The 21,055-nt window shown below is 41.4% G+C and overlaps 1 protein-coding gene across 1 annotated transcript in view; it reads left to right on the forward strand.

The window, feature by feature from the left end:
* Nucleotides 1-21,055, forward strand: part of SORCS3 (sortilin related VPS10 domain containing receptor 3) — a 180,275-nt gene that overhangs the window by 44,527 nt on the left and 114,693 nt on the right. The window contains exon 4 of the mRNA XM_059852291.1: nt 16,102-16,260. Within this exon, the coding sequence (XP_059708274.1) occupies nt 16,102-16,260 (159 nt within the window). The remainder of the gene's footprint in view (nt 1-16,101; nt 16,261-21,055) is intronic.

Consider the following 21,055-nt stretch of genomic DNA (forward strand, 5'->3'; position numbering starts at 1 on the left):
GGCTTTGGCTGTGGTGCAGATCTGACTCCCAGAGCTCCTGCCTGCTCCAGGTGCTCCCCAACCTGCTGATGGCTGCTCTTGGGGCCAAGATGGGGCATATTCATTTCCTAGAAATCACAGAAGGTACTTGGAAAATGCACTTTGCCCTTGTGCAGTTTGACATTTGCAGCTGTATTCAATCAATATAATAATACGCACATACAAAAGGAAGCTGCTGGGAATTCTTTTTCCCAGCTGTGATACCTGAGAGGTATCATTCCTAGTGGTCAGGGCCAGCTTGGTGATCTGAGGCCACCTTGTGTGCTGACATAAGGGAAGTGCCATGCATTCTGCAGCCCACTGTGAATGTGCAGACTCTGGCTGCATGGTAGCCAAAACACTCCCTGCAGTGAGCCAGGACTGCTTCATCTTCCCATGGAGCTGTCACACTGCTAGTTCCCTTCCCCTGAGAAGTAACGACTTCAGGGTTTCACAAGGCTTTGTGAGTGTATGGAAAGCCTCTGCTGCTGGGAGCTGAAACTGCCAGACTTGGGTCTGCTCTCCTGCAGGTGGCTGGGCTGTTGCTCCTCTCACTTGCACAATAGGCACTTGTGTTTGGATCAGGAAAACCTGCATTGAGCTCTTCTTACTGCTGTGAAATTCGAGGTGATCTTTGCCCTTAGCAGTCAGCTCTGAAGTCCTGGGGACTGGCTTTTTGAGAGTTCCTGTTTTGGGTTCTGGTGAGAAGCCAAGTCCCTGCAGTGTTGACACTTCAAACCCATGAAGATGCTCCAATGGGCAAAGTGTGTTCCAGGGCACATCTTCCCCTTCAGTGCACCTGCCCACCCAGGTGCTGGCCTGAGAGAAGTACCACATGTGAAGCCAGTATCCCTTACTTAGAGATCAGTGGGATTTAAAAAAGCAGATATTTGAGTGCTCTGAAAAGCTGAAATTAGCAAAATGCTTAGCTTTGGCTTTTCTACCCTGTAGCCTGTTGTCTGTCTTTGGGGATATGACAAAAAGCTGCTTACTCTCTACTGGGCAGAGATCTCAGTTCCCTGCTGACCTTTAATTTAAAGCTGTGTTTTGGGTGTTAGTACATTTTACTAGAGGCAGATTTTCACAGTGGTCTGGGAATTAAAAGTGTTTATTTCTTCCAAAACACTAAGGGAAAAATCTCTTCTATTTTAATGGGAACATTTCTCTTGACTTTTTAAATTTCCAGTTTCTTGTTATCCCAATTCTCTTCCTTCTTTATGGTTGCTGAAAAAATTCTGTTAGAAAATTGAATAATTTCCGCAAAAAGTTAGGCTTGTGATTCTTTGCTTTACTGGCTGCATTTCAAAATGTCACTGCTTGGAGCTGAAGTGCTGTCATTCCATATTTTCTAACATGAGTTGGTCTGCTGGGTAAGATCCCCTATTGTGAGAACATTTGCTTTCTTCTTGGTTGTTAATAACAGGGTTCATTTTACAATTGATGCCTCACAGACGGACGTAAAGCCCTTCCAAAAGGGTGCAGAAAGAAGATGAGAGATGAAGTCCCAGATATCTGAAGCACTGCTCCTTTCAGGCACAGAGGTGCCACTTTGAATCTCAAGGAATTGTTGAGCCACAGATTTTAGGTATTACTTTTTCCTATGAAATACTCTGTAAAGAGTGCTTATTCTTGGTGAAGATGTTGTTTAGTTGAAAACCCAGTTCTCACTAAGAAACTTTTATCTCTACCCTTGGGAGTACTGTGGAGGTGGAGACGATGGAGTTAAAAAGAATGCAAAAGAAAGAGAGGAAATAGGAAGAGAATAACAACTCTGACAAATCAACCCCATTTTCCTGTATAGAGTATTGCTCAGATAAGGTGTGGATAAACTGGAGGCCCTGATTGCATTTAAGATCTGAGGTGACAGTTCTGATGTCTTAGAACTACCTTCATGAATTTGCTTTTCAATTCAGTTGGCTGCAGTTGTTTTTTAGCTTTTCCCTGAGCTATTACAATCATTGTTGCAGCTGATGACTTGAAGAATTAAAAGGTCTGTAGCCTTTTAAGCTGACTGTCTGAACAGAAGCATCACCCAGGTGCAGTGAATGAAATGAGGACTCCCCCTATTTTTCCCTTATACCAGAATTGAAGCATTTTAGGTTTTATTAAAGGAAGACCTTCCAGCTAAGCTGTTTGAACAGTAGCTGCAAACAGAATAAAGCAGAAATAAAGTTACGGTGCTCAGTTAAAGAGCTTTGGGAAAATGATTTTTCAGACTAGTTTCTTAGTTGTCACAGAATCAAAATGGAGGGCAGCACAAATCACTGAAGCTGTAAAAGCCAAAGTCATGCTGCACCATGCCTCTGAACTTGGCCTGTCAGAAGAAATGTTCAGAGTTATTTAGAGAGTAAGAATTTCTGAAAGATAAATCTAATTAGATTTGTTTGTGTCTGTGCAGTTTCTTGGGGCTGAAATGCAGCAACTGTTTATGAGCTGGCAGAGAGCAATATTGTGTTGCTGTTCATGTTAATGAAGGAAGAAATTAATTGTCTGTAATACTGTAATTGCAGAGGAATGCATTTACCTGACTGGTGACTAGCTAGAATCTTGGGAGTGACACGTTCCTTTAGAGAAACTGGAGATCCCAAAACGAGCACAAGTCACTTTGACCTCCCCTTCATTTCTTCTTGCTCACTTGGAGAGTCACTGAGAGCAAAACATGTCCTGGCCTTCTGGATCTCCAAAGGGAATTCCTCAGCTGTGATTGGAGCCTCAGGGCAGAACTATGATTCAAACTTATTTTGGTTTTGCCTTCATTTCTTAGTTCACATGCTCCCAAAGGGAATTCTATAGCATTTTATTTTCTCCTTACTCATCAAATGTGTGATAGGTTGATGAGGCAGAGATTCCAGCATGTACCTGAGGCTTGCTAGCCCAACCTGAGCTGAGCTGCCATGCTTAGACACAGCTCCCATTAATCATTTGCTGCTTTTTTCTTGGACTGCATCCCAAGCTATTGATGAGGAACTGAGCTCTGGAATATCCTAAAGCCATTTGGGCTTTAGGAAGATGGAAGGTTTCCTTGGACCCTTTTTCCTCATTGTGCTGACACCGTGATCAAGGGTCTGTGCTGCAAACTGGCACTTGGTGATGTGATCTTGAGAACATATTTATAACTGAAAAGCAGTGGGGCTGAGTTAGAGCCACAGGGCAGGAGTGATGGAAGAAGCTCTTTCTACTGTCTTTTATCCCTAATCTTTCCCTTCAGCCTAATGGAATACAGTCACTAAATAGCTCTTGGTTTTGCAGCTGCCATTAACAGGGACTAAATTACCTGACCTGCAAATGCTGCTGTAAAATTCTCTGTGTGAACCCTTCTTTGGACCTGTTGAGCTGTGTATGATCCTGTTTTTCTCAGAGTTCCAAAATCCATGTCACTCAGTCCAGGGTTGCTGTGGGCAGAGAGGAAAGCTGTGAAACACAGTGCCTGGCTTAGCTGAGCTCAGGTTTGCCCACTCCAGTGGGTTGTACAAATGTGGCTGTGAGGGGGGGGGTAACACCTCAGCGTATCCATCTTGTAAACACACTTCAGGGACAGTCACACTCTGCCTCCAGAACTGAAAATTTAAATAGAGGAATAAAATGTGAATGAAGAAGTAATATTTTTCTTCACTTACTGGCATTGTGAAGATGATTTCCTCAAGGTCACCCACAACATCTATGGAAGAGTGAGAGGATGTGTAACATGCTGTGTTTTATTTACAAGGTGCAGTCTTGTGAGCTGTTGTACATGGGATTCTTTCTACTTGTCCAATTAATTCAGCTTGAATTTGGCACCTGAGAAAAGAGATCATTTCTGTAAATGTTTGCAGAATTGTGACCTGCGACTGTGTGAAAGAAATCCTGAAATACAGACATTTGGAAGTACTTCAGGAAGAGGACTTTAGGAATTTCTTGTTTTGAAGGGTTTTCTGTTTTCTATTTTGAATTCAGCAAAGTCAGAGTAAGTTCAGCCATTTTCAAAGTAGGTTTCTCTGACCTTTCCTACCTAAGATATATAGTTTTGTGATGCTGGAGGACTTGGTTTATTAGTGTTTTGAACATGGTTCAAGATCAATGCCTTGAAAACATTGAGATATAAAGGCATAAATACTTTTAAATCTTTTTCAACATGTCCAAGTTGGTGCTTTAGTAGTTGTTTGGGGTTTTTTTCTGTTGTATCTTTTGTGTGTGTGTGTTTTGGTTTTTCTTAAAAATCATTATTATATATTTGGAAATTGTGCCTCCTTGTGAATCTTTGTCTTGAAGATGCTCTTGTGAGAGTTTTCTGCCCTTCTGCAGTGAGGGACTGTGGGGCCTGGCATGCCAGATGCCCCACTGGAACCTGACTTGACCTGTATGATCATGTCCTTAAAGGAAGAACAAAGTTTGTTTGCTTTCAGGTTTTAACTTTGCCATTTCTGGCTTTGCATAAATCATAGAAAAAAACAGAGGTTGTGCAACACCTGTGGTCTGGGAGATGACCGTTTTCCATCAGAGACAACACAGAATTGGAACTCAAAATTATGAGAGACCCCCAGTGAAAGTTTTCCCCTTTCTTAAACAGGGGCAATGTGATTGTTGCCCTCCAGGGAAGGCTGTTTTTTGGAATTCATGAATGTGAAAACTGGGGATTCCTGGTGTTTTTTTCAATTAGTTCTCTGAAGAAGCAGATACATTTAAAAACAGAAAAAAAAAAATCCCCCGACCCACTGAACCACACACACTGTTCATCAGCTGTTTCTAAAAATAAATGCAACTGAGATAATTAACAAAATACTCCCATATGGCATTATTTAATGGGGCTGAAGGGAAGAGGGTTAGAAAATAGGTATATATAGAAACAGTGAAATCCATCCTTTCAGTGTTTGTGAAGGAAAAGAAGTTCACATATCACAAAACTTGAGTTAGGGTTCTCTTTGTGTACCATTATTCATCTGTGTTATGCACCTTGGTATCTCTATATTCCAAATTTCAAACAATTTTTGGAGCAAAAGGAGAGTTACCAGGTAAGAGTGATAAGCTTGGCAGCATCCTGGTGCATGTCTGTGACAGGGCTGCTTTGTCTGCCTTCCTAAAATTCAGTCCCTCTCTCCTTTTGCACTCTCTGCTTGCTTCACCTTGTATTGCTCCAGTCATGGAGACTTAGCTCACAAGGTCAAAAAGACAAGGAACAGGATAAAACTGCAGAGGTCCCATCCACATTCAGATGTAGAGTTCCCAGTACTGGCTGTCAGAAAAACTGAGATAGTTTGCTCCAATTTAGACAGGGGGTGTTAAGGACAGACTGGGAGTTATGAAATAAAGCTTCAATTTTGTCACCTAGCATGAGCATTGCTTTCATGAAGTGGACAGAGTGGACCTGTGTGAGCTTTCAGAGTGCCTTGCCTTGGTTAGAGGGAGGAGAGGGTCTGTCAGGAGGCAGCACCTTGTACAGAGCTGCCTGTATTAACCACGTGGCCTATCAGCAGTGTGAACACAGCTGCAGGTTCTGGTAGAGGGCAATTCTATGAGACTTTTTTTCTTTCTCCATTCTCCTTACCACACTCTGAAACATGGCCCTCATTTACTGCTGCAGCTCCAATAATATATTAATTTATGAAGTATGAAAAATACGGTAGTTTTGAATTAACGAGGAGGGGCATGGTGCTTCTCAGACAGCAGGATAATCAATCAGTAACAGTGAGTCACTATATCCTGTTATTAAAAAGGAGGGGAAAATAATAGAATGGGTGGAGAGCAGCTCTTGGAAAAGGGGCAGGTGGGTCCTTTTGAAGACCATATGATGGTCTGACCTTGATCTTTAGTGATAAGAGCTGGTTCACCAAGATTTATTTATCTCTTTGAGGAAAATCCTTCCCCCCACCCCCTGCCAATCCCAAACCCAATAATAAGTGGCAAGATATCTTTTTATTTCATTCTTTGATAAAGTGAAGAATAGAGAAGCTCAGCATTACTGAGTGAATTCTCATTTTAATAGCCTAGATTAGCAGAGTCTGCAGGGCACGTGCTGGCCACAGTCTCAGTTTGTGGTGCATACACACATCTGCCTCTTACAGTGTAACTGTAATGTCAGCTCTGGTGTTATCAATTCTGTGTAAAATATTTTATCTCAAGCAGCACTGGGAAACCTGGAAACACTTCTGTGACTGTTAAAATCAGTTTCTTCAGCATGGAGTTTGGCAGGGCTAGATCTTAGAGAGTTATTTCATTGTGTTGTGGAGTGTTTGAGGCTTCTGTGTTCATTAGCGGGAGTTCATTGCCCTTCACCCTCTTGGTTCTAAGATGCCTTTTTTTCATTGTATACAGACAGATGTTGCTGGACTCCAAAAGTAGTGACAGGGGTTTTCTAAGTGGTCCACACATGCAGTTAGGGAACACTCAGGCTGTTGTTTTCCTGTAAATCTAGGCAATCAACTCTTAAACCAGTCCTTCTATCTCTGAGGAGAGATTGGTTCTGCCCTTTACAGTGAGCCCTCTAATATTTTAATTCTCTGTTGCTGACAAAACAAGCTCATAATTTTCCTCCCTTGGAACCTTCCTATGGTAGAGCAACATGATCCTTAAAAATGCCTGCAAGAAAGCAGCAAAACTCCTGGAGCAGGTGTGCTCAGAGACTGAGGCAATGGGATGCACACAAAGAATGCAGTGCTCAGGACTTGGAAACACGTGGAAAAATGGAGTGAGCTTGGTAATTTTCTGATTTGCCAATCAGTTCTAAAACCAAAGTTTCAGAGTTGTGGTGGAGATAAAACTCCCATCCCCTCTTCTAGTTCTGTTTCCTCTTACACTGGTTCTTCAGAACCCTACAGTGACCAGAGCTCACATACGTACATGAAGGGGTACAGAAAGGATGATTTTCCCTGGGCTGTGAAGTACCAGTGACCCTGTTGGAATAGGTTGTAGAAGCCCTGGTTCAGTCACTGGGGCAGCCACTCCCCTGCTCAGACAAGATTACTGCCATAAACCTGCAAGGACTGCTACATTGGGAGCTAATTATCAAATGTAATGGAAAATATTAAAGCCAGTGAGGTGCTGGTTGGGAATCCTCTACCGAGGTCCTGACCCTTCCCATATCTAGCACCTGAATCTTTGGCACCCAAGTTAGCATACAGAGCTTGTAACCTCAGTGGATTGCATGGTAGCCCTCAGCTCCAAGCTGAGCTCTGCAGTGCCATAGTGTTTTGTAACTTGGGCCTCAGCCTTGCATCCAGAAATTGGATAGACCTTCTCCTATCATCTTAGCTTCCTCCAGTGGGGAGATGTTAGGAAGAGAAGTACATTAGGGACAGTGAAGGACATGAATAATAGATGCCAAGTAAGGAAATTGAGATAGATTATAAGCATCTGGATGTGAACAGTGATAAAGCTGACTGTTGTCTATGTTCACTCTGCAATCTGACTAAAACAGCAGAAAAATAAAGTGGGTAAGCATAGGAGAAGCAATGATGCATTTAAAATTGTATTCAGATTTAATGGCCTCAAGGGAGATACATAACACGATTTTTATTTTTCTATAGAGTCATGAAACACTCTACTGTCCTCAAATGAAATAGATTGCCGAATACAGGCTGCAAAAGTTTACCCCATGAGTAACTATCCATGCACATCTTTTTGTTTTCAATAATGGGGCAACTACTGTGAGTAAACTCATACCCACATGTAAAGTGTTCTCCCAAGTGAGACCTATAATCAGAGGAGTGTTTTTGTATAAATGGTGTTCTCAGTTCCAGCAGCTGTGGTGCACACAGCCTCTCCTTACTGATAACATTATTTTCTGTAGCTATTTCTGCTTACATGGGAAGTTACCATAATGGTGAAAATTACTTTGTAGTTGTATGGAGAATAGCACAACCATGCATTTACTCAAATAACATATAATTATAACAGTGAATGCTGCTTTTCTCTTTCTGTGAAGACAGTTTGGGATTAGAGCTGTTCCCTGTCACCAGAGAAAAAGTGGTGACCACAAAGCAATGTGACAGATATTGTAACGACTGGGGCTTTCCTGTGTAGAGTCCAGAAGAGTAAAAAGGCACCATGCAGAGCTATGCTATGCAGAAGTACCACACTCTATATATTTATAGGGGCAATATAATAGTATAGCTCAGAAGCTTTGTATTTGTGTGGAAGCACTGGTTGGTGCCTTAGATCACCAGTGGAGGTTTCTTCTACTTCTGGTCCAGGCCCATTTGTAGAAGTGCCGGTCGAACTGGATGTACAAATCCAGCGGTGATGCTTGTAACCCATTTGGCAGTTGTGGAGCAGAACTCTGCATGAACGTGCTGTGACACAGAAAAGCCTTTGGCAGACTAGCTGGACAGCACTGCAGTGGCCTCAGGCAGGTGGGGATACCGTGGCAGAGGACTTTGCTCCCACAATCTGTGGGGAGCTGGAGAATGTGCAGCTGTAACAAGAATATAATGGGCTGGAGTAACCTTGGATAAAAGCTGCCTTGCTGTGACAATGAAAGGGTTTTACAGCCAAGCATGTGGCTGGCTGTTGCCAGTCAGTCACTCTTTGCCAGGTCAAGCACATGCTTTTTGGATGGCTTCCATCCCCACTGGCACCTGAAATTTAACAAGCGAATTCTTGCTATGCCTTGTAATTAAAAGTGAAAAGTACATGTGTCCAGTGCCAAAAAGGCAAGAGAAAGAGGGGAGACATGTTGTTCTGACCTGCTCAGCAGCAAAACAAAGATAAGTTCTTCTGCTTTGTTGGGTCTGTTATCATGGCTTATTTCACTTCCGTTCATGTAAATTGGATCCAGCCTGGGATTTGGCATTGTGGGCAGGTTCAGATGGCAGCCTTGGAGTATCTGTGTTCTTTTCCCAGCTCTGAGTTTTGTCTAAGTCTTACAGCCATGATAGATTTTCATTTCCCACCTGCCAGTGAGGATGGCAGAGTGGTTTTCCTTGAAGAGCTCTTACTTTATATGCAATTTAACCTTAATTTGCTCCTGATCCTCAGGGCTTCTTGCATGGTGCATCTGTGCTCTTGCACAGGTGCTGGAGGTGGTGATTAAAATGGAGTGCCCTCTCCACAGGGAAGGGATTGTGTGAGCTTGGAACTCTCTGAAGTGTTTTGTTTTGGTATTGCAATTTATGGCAGGTATGGCTGAAGTGCCAAAAGCCTCTTGCAATTTTGTACCAATTTGAACAGTTAATTGTAATTTTAGTCTGGGTATAATTGGATATAAGAGACAATAGAAGACAACAAAAGATTAACCAGGATTATTGCCTGTAAACAAGTGTGGTAGGCTGATGTGCATCTCCTCAGAGAAGGCAAGATAGTGCTGGTACTCATTTGCTGCATTGCGCTGCTCACTTTTGTTTCAAAAACACCGCTCTTTTGTGTTAAAGAAAATTTTTCATGTTACAGTTTATTACTTTATTTCTGATAATGTTCCTCTTTTTTATGTACCCTCTATGAAAGACAAAACATTTTGCAGAGACGATGAACCTGTGTGTCACATGAACAACATCATGTACTCTGATCATTCTGTCTCAGTGCTGCAAAGATGGGGAACCCATGTGTGGGTAATTGCAGATTACATGATGTTGCTGTCTTCTCAAACCAGTTTGGTGGATTAGAGAGCTCTCAGTTTCTGGCACAGCTGCAGGAGTCCATGGAACAGGTCCTCCTGAGGGGTTGAATCCTTACTGAAACAGCTATTGACATCTGAAAAGTTCTGTGGCAAGCAATGTGCTTCTGTAGACTAGAAATTGTTTTGTAATTACAAAGAATTCCTGATGGGAAGGAAGTTCTGGAGGGAGGTTAGTGTGAAGTGTCTAAAATGTCTTCAGAGGGCCATTGGGTTCTTTGGTCACAGTACATATAATGCAGACCCAATGCAAAAGTCTCAGGAAACTCTTATTTCATTGCTGAGTTTCTATGAGTGTATGAGTCATTTTTCATTATCCAATAATAAATACAGTAGTGAAAGTCACCTTTAACACTTAAAGATTGCTTGGGTTTTATGGGATTGTATTGAAGTGAGTGCCAAGGTATAAAAGCCTTATGGTTGAGGTACTTTTATAACACATGCTTCATAAACCCTTATAAAGTCAGTGCAGTGCACTTCATCCTTTAAGATTACAGCACTATGGTTCTGAGAGTTGGTGATCTGGTGCTATATTCATTAATTAGGTCTGCCATTAATATTAAATTTCAGGCAATAAGAAGTGAAGTTACAAGAAGCTGAAATGGGGTAGGTCCAGACAGTTTGTCTCTTATGAAAGCTCAGTGCCCCTTTACTGCTTGATTGATGCCTGCAGGTTATCCTTAACATTAAGGAAGTTTTTGAGCCATGTGAAGGAAGGAGAAGTCCCAAATCTGGGCTACTCTGTAACACAAAAGTTTGCAATGAGCATTATCCTTTTGGCACACAAAGTAAGTAATTATGTAAAAGCTGTTGCCCTCTTCATGGATGTCTTGTTTGGCTTCCCAGAGAGCAGATGTCCCTCTTGTCACAGCTGCTGATCCCTCAATGATGGAGTGAATTTCTTTGCTTGTGTGTAAATACACAGGATTTCTCTCTAGAGCATATTTTTATCAGTGACATGTCCCATTTTTTCCTGTCTGACTGATATGCTTGGTAACTAGAAAACAGAGGTTGCTATCATTTCCCCCTGATTAGAGATCAACATTTCTACAGGGCAGTGAGCAGATATTTAGCCATCTCTGAACATCTATGGAAGTTTGTATAAAGTTACGGTGTGCTTTCTAGAAACCCTCTTTCTAAACTAGTGCAAATCATTCAAAGACAACTTTAGCTTAGCTGATTTATATGGGTGTTGCTTTTGCTGGTAAGTAGACTTGTGGTTCCTTAGCACTTTTTAGCTTCAGAGGGAATTGGGCTGATTTATTAAACGAAAATTTTTTAGTTGAAATGGCATGTACTGATGAAAAAAGGGGAAAAGAGGATGAGATTTTCTTTGCAATGAGTTACACTTGTCCTCCATGGAAATGGCATGGAAGGGCTTTAGATATACTATGTAGCTGTGTTCTAGGATATTTGGGTTGTGATCAGACCTCTGAGGGCATCTTTTAGCTTGCAGGGCAAGTAATTGCAGTAATGATGTTGGAGAGAGAAAGAATTAGGGGGGAATTAATAACCAAGTATTTGCCAGTGAGAAATTTTAGATGGTCAAACATGTAAGCTAAAATATTTCAATGTAGAAAATTAGTTTTCCCATAAGAGAGTTCCAAACTGTTCATATTAACCTTGTGATGGACTGGTGTTGTGAAGGAAAGAAACAACTTTTGCATCTTTAAGCCTTTAAATGTCACTGAATTTTGATTTCTCAGTTTTGAAAGGAGGAAAGGACATCAAAAATCCAAACAAAGCAAAAATCTTCCTCTTGCATTGACATTTCAGTATAAATTGTTGAGACTTTTGGGCTTTTTAAACTCAAAGCTACTGTGAAGCTTTGTGGGAAGGAGACATGGGACAATACAACCCATCAGATGTTTTAAATCAAATAAAGCATTTTTCTTTCTTAAAATCTGATTTGTTTTTTCATTGATGATGTAGGTGTGGCCAGGCTTTAGGAAGAATCTAAAGTGTTTCTGAGTTGAAGGCCTAGTGGAAGGAGGCCAAAAAAATGCCAGAAAAACCTTTTCATTTTTAAGCTGAGCACATTCAATATAGAAACCCCCATGAGCCTGTAAACACTAAACTTCTCCTTTCTGTCTTTGCAGCAGTGTTTGTGGCAAAACTGCCTTTTCAGTTGTAGGACAGGATAATCCAGTGCTACTGAGTAAATTCTAATACTTTGCTAAGGAACTGGGTTTTTTTGAAGCTGTGGAGGCTTGCATGGTTTGTAGGTGTCCTGTTGGTTTAATTTATTTTTTTTTTAACTGCTTTGTGTACGTTTTTTAGAATAGCCTTTTGCATAGGTGAATGTGACAAGGACCTCTGACAAGGACAGCTTATGGAAAGTGCATTAAAGTGAAGAGGAGAATCAGGAGGCAATACACAATGGTTTAATGCTGTCTGTCTATTTCTCAGAACAAAAGACATTTATTTGAACCTGTCTTCTTTATTCATTTGACAACTCTCTGGTGTTTCTTTGCTAATGTAGCTCAGTGGTACAATTGCTACAGATTATTGCACCTATAAAACTGGTCTGTGCTGATTTAGGGAGATGCGCTTTGGTAATTTACAGTGAAAATTTATGTTCATTGAGAAAAATAAAAGGCTTCATTGAAAGCTAATGTTAATAAAAATGCCACTTATGTGGCATGTTGTTTTGGGTGGTTTTGGTCCAGTGGCTGTTTATTAACTAATTCAGCTGCATAAAAAACACATTCTATTGTGATCTCTCTGCTCAGGCTACCTGAATTTCCATGCCTGTCTGGGCACGTTGTAGCATTGTGCCTGTGAGCTGCCTCCGTACTGTACAGTTCAGTATTCCACATCAGAGCTCTCTTTATGCCTGGCTACAGAAAAAGAGGAATATGGCACCGTCTTGACTCATCCACCTCTCATAACCCATGTGGAAACACTACCATGGAAGGTGTGTGCATTAACCCAGTGACATACCTGGAATTTTGATCTGGCCAGCAGGATCGGGTTCTCAGTTACAAATCCTACCCTAGTTTTTATTATATTAGCCCCATCAGAGGCCATGGATTTTTAATGGATTTGTGCTGCAATATGGTGCCCCTTTCCTTCCTACCTACTGCATTTGAGCTCCTTTAAGGGTCTTATGCACTCTCCAACAAATCTGAATGACTCTTAACTACTGCTGTGGTTTGTGTACCAAACATTATGGCAGGCACAGGTATGACATCTCCCCTCCTTGTTCTTCCTGCCTGCAGCTTGTGCTGTTTATTCCCTGGGGTAAATCCCCTTGAAGTGTTCAGAGCTGGATATGTTTCCTGGTCATGTACTGAAGATCTCACTCCATATATTGTAGGTAATATTCTTGCAAGGTGATCTCTCCATGCCATCATCTTTCCCTGTGCTGCCTCACTGGTGTCTGGTGTTCTGCCCACCTGGAGTTCATTCAGAACAGCTCTGTATGTGTCCTCACTGTCCCCAAAGCTCCTGCTTTAAAGGAGATGCACCATGTCCCAGACAGCTCTCTTCCTCTGCATCCATTCCTAAGGAACTCTCTGAAGTTTAGTCTGATTTTCAGCCTGTTTTGTTTGGTCTGGTGCTTGCCACTCATTGTTCACTGGATTTTGAAGGTCAGGAAAGGTATGCTTTCAAGGATTTACCCTTGGCAGTAACCAGTCCTGCCTGCCCTTCCCCTCTCCACTTAAACTAGAGAAAAAAGCAACATTTTACACATAGATGTATATTTAAATAATATAGAATGTAGAAAGACCAAATGTAATTTTCATTTAAATAAAGGCTGCCATTTAATTTAATGTTATAGAAAATGATTAGATCTTAAACCCTTATAAATTACATTTGACAACTCTCTGGTGCTCCTTGCTATTCCTTAAGGCAATTATAAATGGCAACACAGGATGCTGGCAGAAATGCTCATTCTGACTGGAGTTTGTTTATTGTCTCTTAATGAAAAGTGATTAATCTAAATCACTAGTGGGGTAGATGCTTCCTCCTGGTCCCATAATGAGAAGTGGTAGTTTCAGGCTGAAAGTTCCCTCCCCCTATAGCTTCCAGAAGAAAAAGTAGAAACAATAAAAAGAGAAAAGCCCAGAGTCTGTCACTTTACTTTCTCTGTGTGCGTGTAACAAACGTGTGCCAGTCCGAGCTGCGTGGCTGGTGGTGAGCTTTTGTTTTTCACTCTGATTGAGCCTCCTGCCTTTCCATCCTGCTCTGTGTAGGACCAGCCTTTCCTGACTGGATGGATGACAGCATAGATGTTGGGTGTTTGTTTCTGCATTTGAAGAATGGAGAGTGTATATGGAAATTGGGCAAAGGCATGGGGCATGATTTATGTGATGTCATCTCTAGATGTAACTGGTTTTAGGTTCTTCCAACTCACTTTCTAACTTAGTGGTTTTATTATCTGATCTTGTAACCACTACTATGCATCCAGAAGAACAAATTGGCCAGATTTGTCAACCATCTGGTGGAAATACTGCCTTTGTTTTCTCATATGACCATTTCTTGAATTATACACTGAAGTGCTGCAGATCATGTGTGAAAGAGCAGAGGGGGATGTTTTGTGTGTGTGTGCCACTTCAGGTCCACGCCACTGTTAGCTGTCTTGTGCTCCTTATTTGAGGACAAAACTCCAGCAGCAACCTTTTAATATATAGCATTATTAATTATGTAATCCTCTATTACATCAGGAGAAAATATTTTTATTCCTGAAATAACCTTTATTTTAAATATAAGATCTCTCTGGATTGTCTACTTAAATGGCCAGGCTTACATCCTTTTACCATTCCATGTAAGCAAGTGATTTTTACTAAACTATGTTATAGTTCTCTGGCATAGGCAATATGCTTTAGGTGAACAGAGGTATAAAATGTCTTTGCAGTCTAATTCAAAAGTGACAGAAAAGAATATCTTCAAATAGTTGTGAAATTGTTATTGCTTGGGGCATAATGAAATTGATATTTTGATCAGATTAGAAAGAATAAATGTACCAAAGCATCCTTTAGAGTGGAGATCTTGGAGGTCTCTTCTCAGGCTAATTCCTTGGAAATCATTTGCATGTGGGAATGTTTCTCATTCCCCAGACCATGCAGAGCACAATGCAAGTGCACTTCTTCAGGATTTATACTGTGGCTTCCTGTGGGAATGGCTAGGGATTGATTTTGGGGCTGGTAAGTGGTGGGTGTGAGGGATGTTGAAGGTGCTTTGACATCAAGCTGGATTCATACTGTTGGCTTCACTCTGGAAGAACGTTCACTTCTAGTTCAGGTTTTCATTCCTTAATGGAAGGGATCAGAACCCATTTACATTATATTCCCTTTCCCTTGGTGACTTAATGGAGTTAATGAGGTACTTAAGATTAAATAAGCACTGAAATTTTTTGCTTGATGAAGGCCTAACATACCAAGGGTTTTGCCATTCCTTGAAACTGATTTTTGCTGTCAAAATTAATGTGTTTCCCTACTGTGGTCTTGAAGTTGGAGCTCTGTGAAGCTGGGTAAGAGAAGTCAATGTGGACAAAACCCAAAACTGCAGTGGATCTCAGCTAGTTGATCATTCTGCAGTGAGCTTGAAAAGGCCATTCGTAGATCTGTTTTCCTGCTGAAAGACAGTTTCTATATTTGATTCAGCTGCTGTATCAACAACCTGCTGTGTTTAGAACAACTCTAATTTATTTCCCACTGTTTGCCTTTATTTTATGGTACTGGTATTTGCTTTAATGTGAAGTCGTTTTCTCCAGATGTTAATAAGATGGTATTAATGTTTCCACAACATTTTTCCTGATAACGTTTATGTAGAGCTTGCCATCTGATAGTGTGGAATCAACCCGTTTTAAAATATCAGTAATAATTTTCTAATTAAAATTAGAGGCTCAGAAGTGTTTTCCTCCCTGTAAAAATTGAGGTCATGCACTTTCCTGTGCTTGGGGAAAATTATGTTTTCCCTGACTGAATGAATGTCTCTTACTGTGCAAATTGGGAGTGTGATATATGAAATGGTGTCAGTGTTTGCCCATGTGCATGTGAACTATATCCAGCTGCCAGCAGCTGATCCAGGAAGGCATTCTGTGTTTCCAGGGAGGTGATGCTCTCATTCATAGCACTGCAAGCTGCCAGGTGATGAGCCTTAAATCTCAGGAATGCTCTGTTGTTTACTTTTGGAGAGAGGATTCCACATGGGGTGAGAGAGGTGGTAAACAGCAAATGGTCTAGGAAGGCCTGGTGTGGCTGCTTGAAGTTGCTATATCCAATCAAAATCAGCTTTGGTACATAGAATTTTTCTTTTTTGCTGGTCTTTCTGAATTTATCCAGATAAAAGGAAAAAAAATGAACTGCTCAAATCAGCAAATGAGTTGCCAAAGAAAATGAAACACTAAAAACGCATCCTAATTCTATGGGATGTTATAGTCTTGAGTGATGTTCTGAATACATTTGATAGGAGTCAGTGCTGTATGACCTCACTCTTAAATGATGTTCACTTTCACTTTTCCATTAACACTTTCCCTCCATTTTTCTATTTAGATCATGCTTCTTAGTGATCCAGAGATTGAGAGCAGCATCCTCATCAGCTCTGATGAAGGAGCTACCTATCAGAAGTACCGTTTGAACTTCTATATCCAGAGCTTGCTCTTCCACCCCAAGCAGGAGGAGTGGATCTTGGCCTACAGTCTGGATCAAAAGGTAAGCAATTGATTTAATGTTTCAATGGTTTTAAACCAGGAGTTGAAGAGGATATTGTCTAGAACTGCTCCATCTCAGAGATGATGAAGAATTTATAGTGTGCTTTGCTGTTCTCACTTTGCAGGTTTAAATGTGCTCAAAAGCCATGCAGTGACTCCAAAGCCAGTTTGCTAAAAGCAGCTGAGTATTAGAGTGGTCATGATGGGTGTGGAAACTTCAGTAGTGGTGATACTATGAAAGATGAAAAGAATTAAAGATTTGACATGACACATGGAGCTGTTCTAAAAATCTGTTGATTCGTAGGCACTGATTTCTGCACTGTCCCTGAGGATGGAGCACTCAGGCTGAGCTGGTCTGTAACAGCTGGCTGTTGAGCCTTGATGGGTGCTCATTCTGCTTGTAGACTGGAAGTCAGGGAGCAGCAACAGATGACAAACTCCTCTGTGCCACTTTTAAGCCTCTTTGCAGTGCCTTCTGTAGTGAGACATCCCCCGTCTGTTACTTTGTCCTTAGCAGGTTTGCTCTTATGTAGCTCTCATCTGTCTTGAAAGGTGCTGAGCAGAGCAGGTGCAGTGTGGTAGCAAAGTGCTGTGGTAAGGAGATGTGTGCTTCAGTTCTGGAGCAGCAGTCCCCACTACAGCCCAAAGCTGAGACATATCATTGTCAAGTTACAAATTCTACAAAGTTTAAAACTTGCCAAGCTTTTATCTTTCCCCTCCTACGTTTCTGTCATCCCAAGACTCTGGAAAGCAAAATCATGCCGAATAATCACTAAGTTTTCCTCATTGTGCTGGGTTGACCCTGGCTAGATGCCATGTGTCCATCAAGGCCACTCAGTCACTCCCCTCCTCAGCTGGACAGGGGCAGAAAATATAATAAAAGGTCTGTGGGTCAAAATAAAGGCAGAGATAGATCACTCAGCAATTACTATCATGGGAAAATCACACTCAGCTGGGGAAATTAATTGAATTTATTACCTATCAATACTCTACTGTACTTTATCCCTTTATACCCTACTCTATCAAATAAGAATAGAGTAATGAGAAATAAAAACTAAATCTTAAAATACCTTTTAAACACCCCTCCCTTCTTCCTGGGCTCAACTTTGCTCACAATTTTCTCTTTTTTCTGCATCCCAGCAGCAGAGTGGGACAGGACATGGGGGCCATGATCTGTTCATCATTCTTCTTCCTCCTCAGGGGAGGACTCCTCACACCCTTTCCCTGCTCCAGCATGGTGCCCCTCCCACAGGAGACAGCTCTCCACACATTTTTCCAATGTCCTTTCCACAGGCTGCAGTTCTTCATGAACTGCCCCAGTGTGGATCTTTTCATAGGATGAAGACTTCAGGAACAGACTCTTCCAATATAGGTCCCCTGTGGGCTCACCATCACCTGTCCTGCCATGGGTCAAGGGCTCAGCCTGCCTCATCATGGCCTTCACTGTGAGCTGCAGGGGAATCTCTGCTCCAGTGCCTGGGACACTCTTCCCCTCCTTTTCCACTGATCTTGGTGTCTGCAGAGCTGTTTCTCTCACATATTCTCACTCTTCTCTGGCTGAAGCTGTCAATTTGTTTCTTCCCTCACTTCATGAATAAGTTATCTCAGAGGTGCTACCACTGTCACTGATGGGTGTGACCTGGGCCAGCAGTGGGTCCATCTTGGAGCTGGCTGGTGTTTGCTTTCTTGGACAGCTTCTTGCAGCTTTTCATAGAAGCCACTCCTGTAGCCCCCTCCCTGCTGTGAAAACCTTTCCCCACAAACCAAACACATGTGTTAACCTGTCAGATGTGGGGGTGTGTTCTGGGTAGGATTTTCAATTTCTGCAGTTATTCTTGAAGATTTCTCAACTAGTCAGCACATCCCAGCTGTAGGAACAATATAGCTAAAATGCTGTGCCTCTCTATTTGAGAATTTCCTTTGGAAGGCTAGTGCAAGATCTTACCAAACTAGTTACTGAGAATATAATCAAATAATTTCTTATTGCTCCACTTCCCACTAGCTGAAAGAATGCTGTGGCAGGCACCAGGTGTTTTGCTGCTGCGCTACTAATGATTCTTGAGTGACATTTGCAAGAACAAAGCTATTGTAAACATACTCCTTTCATAGTATCAAGTCTTTACTGTATGAAGGAGTTAGTCAAATGTCAAATATTTTTCTCAGAGGATCAGTGTAACAGGGATTTTGAAGTAGGCTGGAAAGACCAATCTATTTATTTGATGTCACAAAATGTCTTGATGCTACTTTTAAACTGGAGGTAATGATTTTGCATGATCCTGGTGTTTATACAGACAGGCTTGGAAGAAACAGGCATCTGATGAGGTAGTCCTGTATGTGAGAAGCCAGATGAGACATCCTGAGCATACCTTTGCAAAGACATCCATCTGCAGTGAGTGCAGAGTATCTGCTGTTGGGATGAAGCACTGTGCCTCTCCTTGCAGGGCTTTGTAATCTTTTTGTGATGTAAGTCATTGGGAGGAGAAATCAAAATACAAGGGAGGCACATGATTGACTGTAAGGTGGTACTAATGCTCCCCTGATCCAGAACAGCAATAGCAGGCCAGGAGCATTTTTGCTTCTGCTCCTTCAAACAAATACAGCTGTGTGCACACCTCAGCTGCTGTCTTCTGCCCAGGAAAAGACAATAAAAATGAATTGAGCTAGAAACACCCTGAAGCTGCTTGCATTTCATCCCAGAAACCAAATAAAATTGTTGGAAGTGTAAGAGCAAAGATGAATTGGTCTGTAACTTGTTGGTCAAGTGAAAATAGAGCAATGCCAAGTCCAGGCTTTTCCTTTATGTCTGTCTTTGCATTCAAGGCCACTCGTGCTTTCCTTCACTGGTCAGAAGGATGGCCTGAAGTGCTGGTTCAATGTGGGTCCTAGAGTGGAGCTGTGGAGCAGTGCTTTTCCCAGTTGAAATGTTTGCTTAACGCGACTGAGGTATAGATTGTGCTGAGCCATGTCTTGTGTTAGTAAGAGTTGTGAAAGAGCTGTCACTCTGAGTCAGGATCACCAGCTTCACTGCAGTCATGGCTGATGCTGAGGTAATGGGCAGTGCTCTTGGAGTGTGACAGCAGTGCCATGGGAAATCCCCAGCTGAAGTCTTCAGAGAGGCCAGTGTAAAGCATTCCTGCACGTCTGGAAACAGAGGCACTGCCACAGTCTAGTGGGAACCAGAGGTCAGCCCTGTCCTTCTCCCAGGTTACGCCAATCCAAGAATAAAGTGCCTTTTAGGATTCAAGTCCCATATACTTGAGAATATTCATCATGTCTTTTGCATCTTCATAAGATTGTTGTGGTTGTTCTCTCTTTTTCTCTAGAAGCCAGATCTGGGTCTCACAACTTCCCACTCTACTGTGCCTTCTCTCCTAGATGTGGTTCTGGGATTGTGCCAATGGCAATGACCATTTCATCTCTCTGCTGCTCACCAGAAAAGAGATAGCAAGAGCTCTAAAATAAGTGTCTAGAGAGGCTGCAGTGGTGCTCACAGCTGTGAGGAGGCTATCCAAAGTGATGCCATGCTGGCAGGAGCTAATTGTCCAACTGCAGCCTTGTTCTGCTCATGTTCCTGTGCCCTTTGTTTTTGTGCCCATTTTCCTGCAAAGCAGCATGAAGTTGTCTGGCACAAAACAGGTGGAGCTGTATCAAGTATTCTTGCTTTCTCAGTTCATATGTCCATTTTTGGGGGATAAAACTGTTCTGAAATACTTCTGACTTGATGCATGAGAGGGCAATAAAATAGAAAGTTTATTATTAGCCTGCAACCTGCGGGTGATACTGTGACAAGGAAGGTGACTTGCTGTATGCTATGCAGTGCAGACACTGCTACAGTGGGACACCATATTCTTTCACCTCTCTAAGTTTTAGAAGTGTGTTTGACCCTTACATTCTATTTTAATGACTTCTTTAGGGACAGATTTAAAAATGCAAATGTTATTCTGAAAACAAATAAAGTACATACAATTTGACTCACAGCAGCAGAAACTGTTAATGGAAGATCTAAGCCATCCTCTTGTAACTGTAAATGTGTAAGGAAGTTGGGAAAATTAATTTCATATATTAGATAAAATAAGTATTTCAGATTAATATTTTTCTTATTGGTTTTCTTTCAATTAAAAATAATAATAATGTGGTGGTTTATGCAAACTGTAGTCAACTTGGAAATTAATGAGAATGATGAACCTGAAAATCCATTTTGCTTAATATGTTGTTCCACACAGTAAAATGAAATTAAATTGGGACAGTTCATATCCCTACAAATAATGAATTTGGTAGCTGCCTAGATCAAAAGATTTTTTAATTGTTTTGTTTATAAAAATAGAAAACAATATTAATGTTTCAGAATGAAATACAAATAGTCAATGTTTTGGATGTTCCCATTAAATAGTTTTCCTCTAAGGTCTTCTGACCTTCAGTTCCATGGCTGTGATTCAAGCCTTTTTTTAATGACTGTTTTAACCTAAATATCCCTCCTGGTTTTTAGCTAATTTCTGCACAGTTGACAACAATATTGGGGTATTTATCTAATTGATTAAAGAAATGACAAACCAACTAAAAAAACCCAACACATTTGAATGCCATCTGAACAGAATTATTGTCCCTTCCAAGTTGGTGTTTTAGAAAGTCTATTCCATATTCTACAACCTTCTTTAAGAGGAGGAGCCCATCTCTTCTCTACAGAACTGTTCCTTGAAATATGGCTTCATACCAAGAAAGCCAAAGACTTTGTCGTGTTGCCACTTCCATCAAGTGAAATAATTGAATATAAAAACAGTTCAGTCACCAATTCTTTT

This window comes from Haemorhous mexicanus, chromosome 7 (assembly GCF_027477595.1).
Source record: "Haemorhous mexicanus isolate bHaeMex1 chromosome 7, bHaeMex1.pri, whole genome shotgun sequence".
In the NCBI taxonomy this organism is placed as follows: Eukaryota; Metazoa; Chordata; class Aves; order Passeriformes; family Fringillidae; genus Haemorhous; species Haemorhous mexicanus.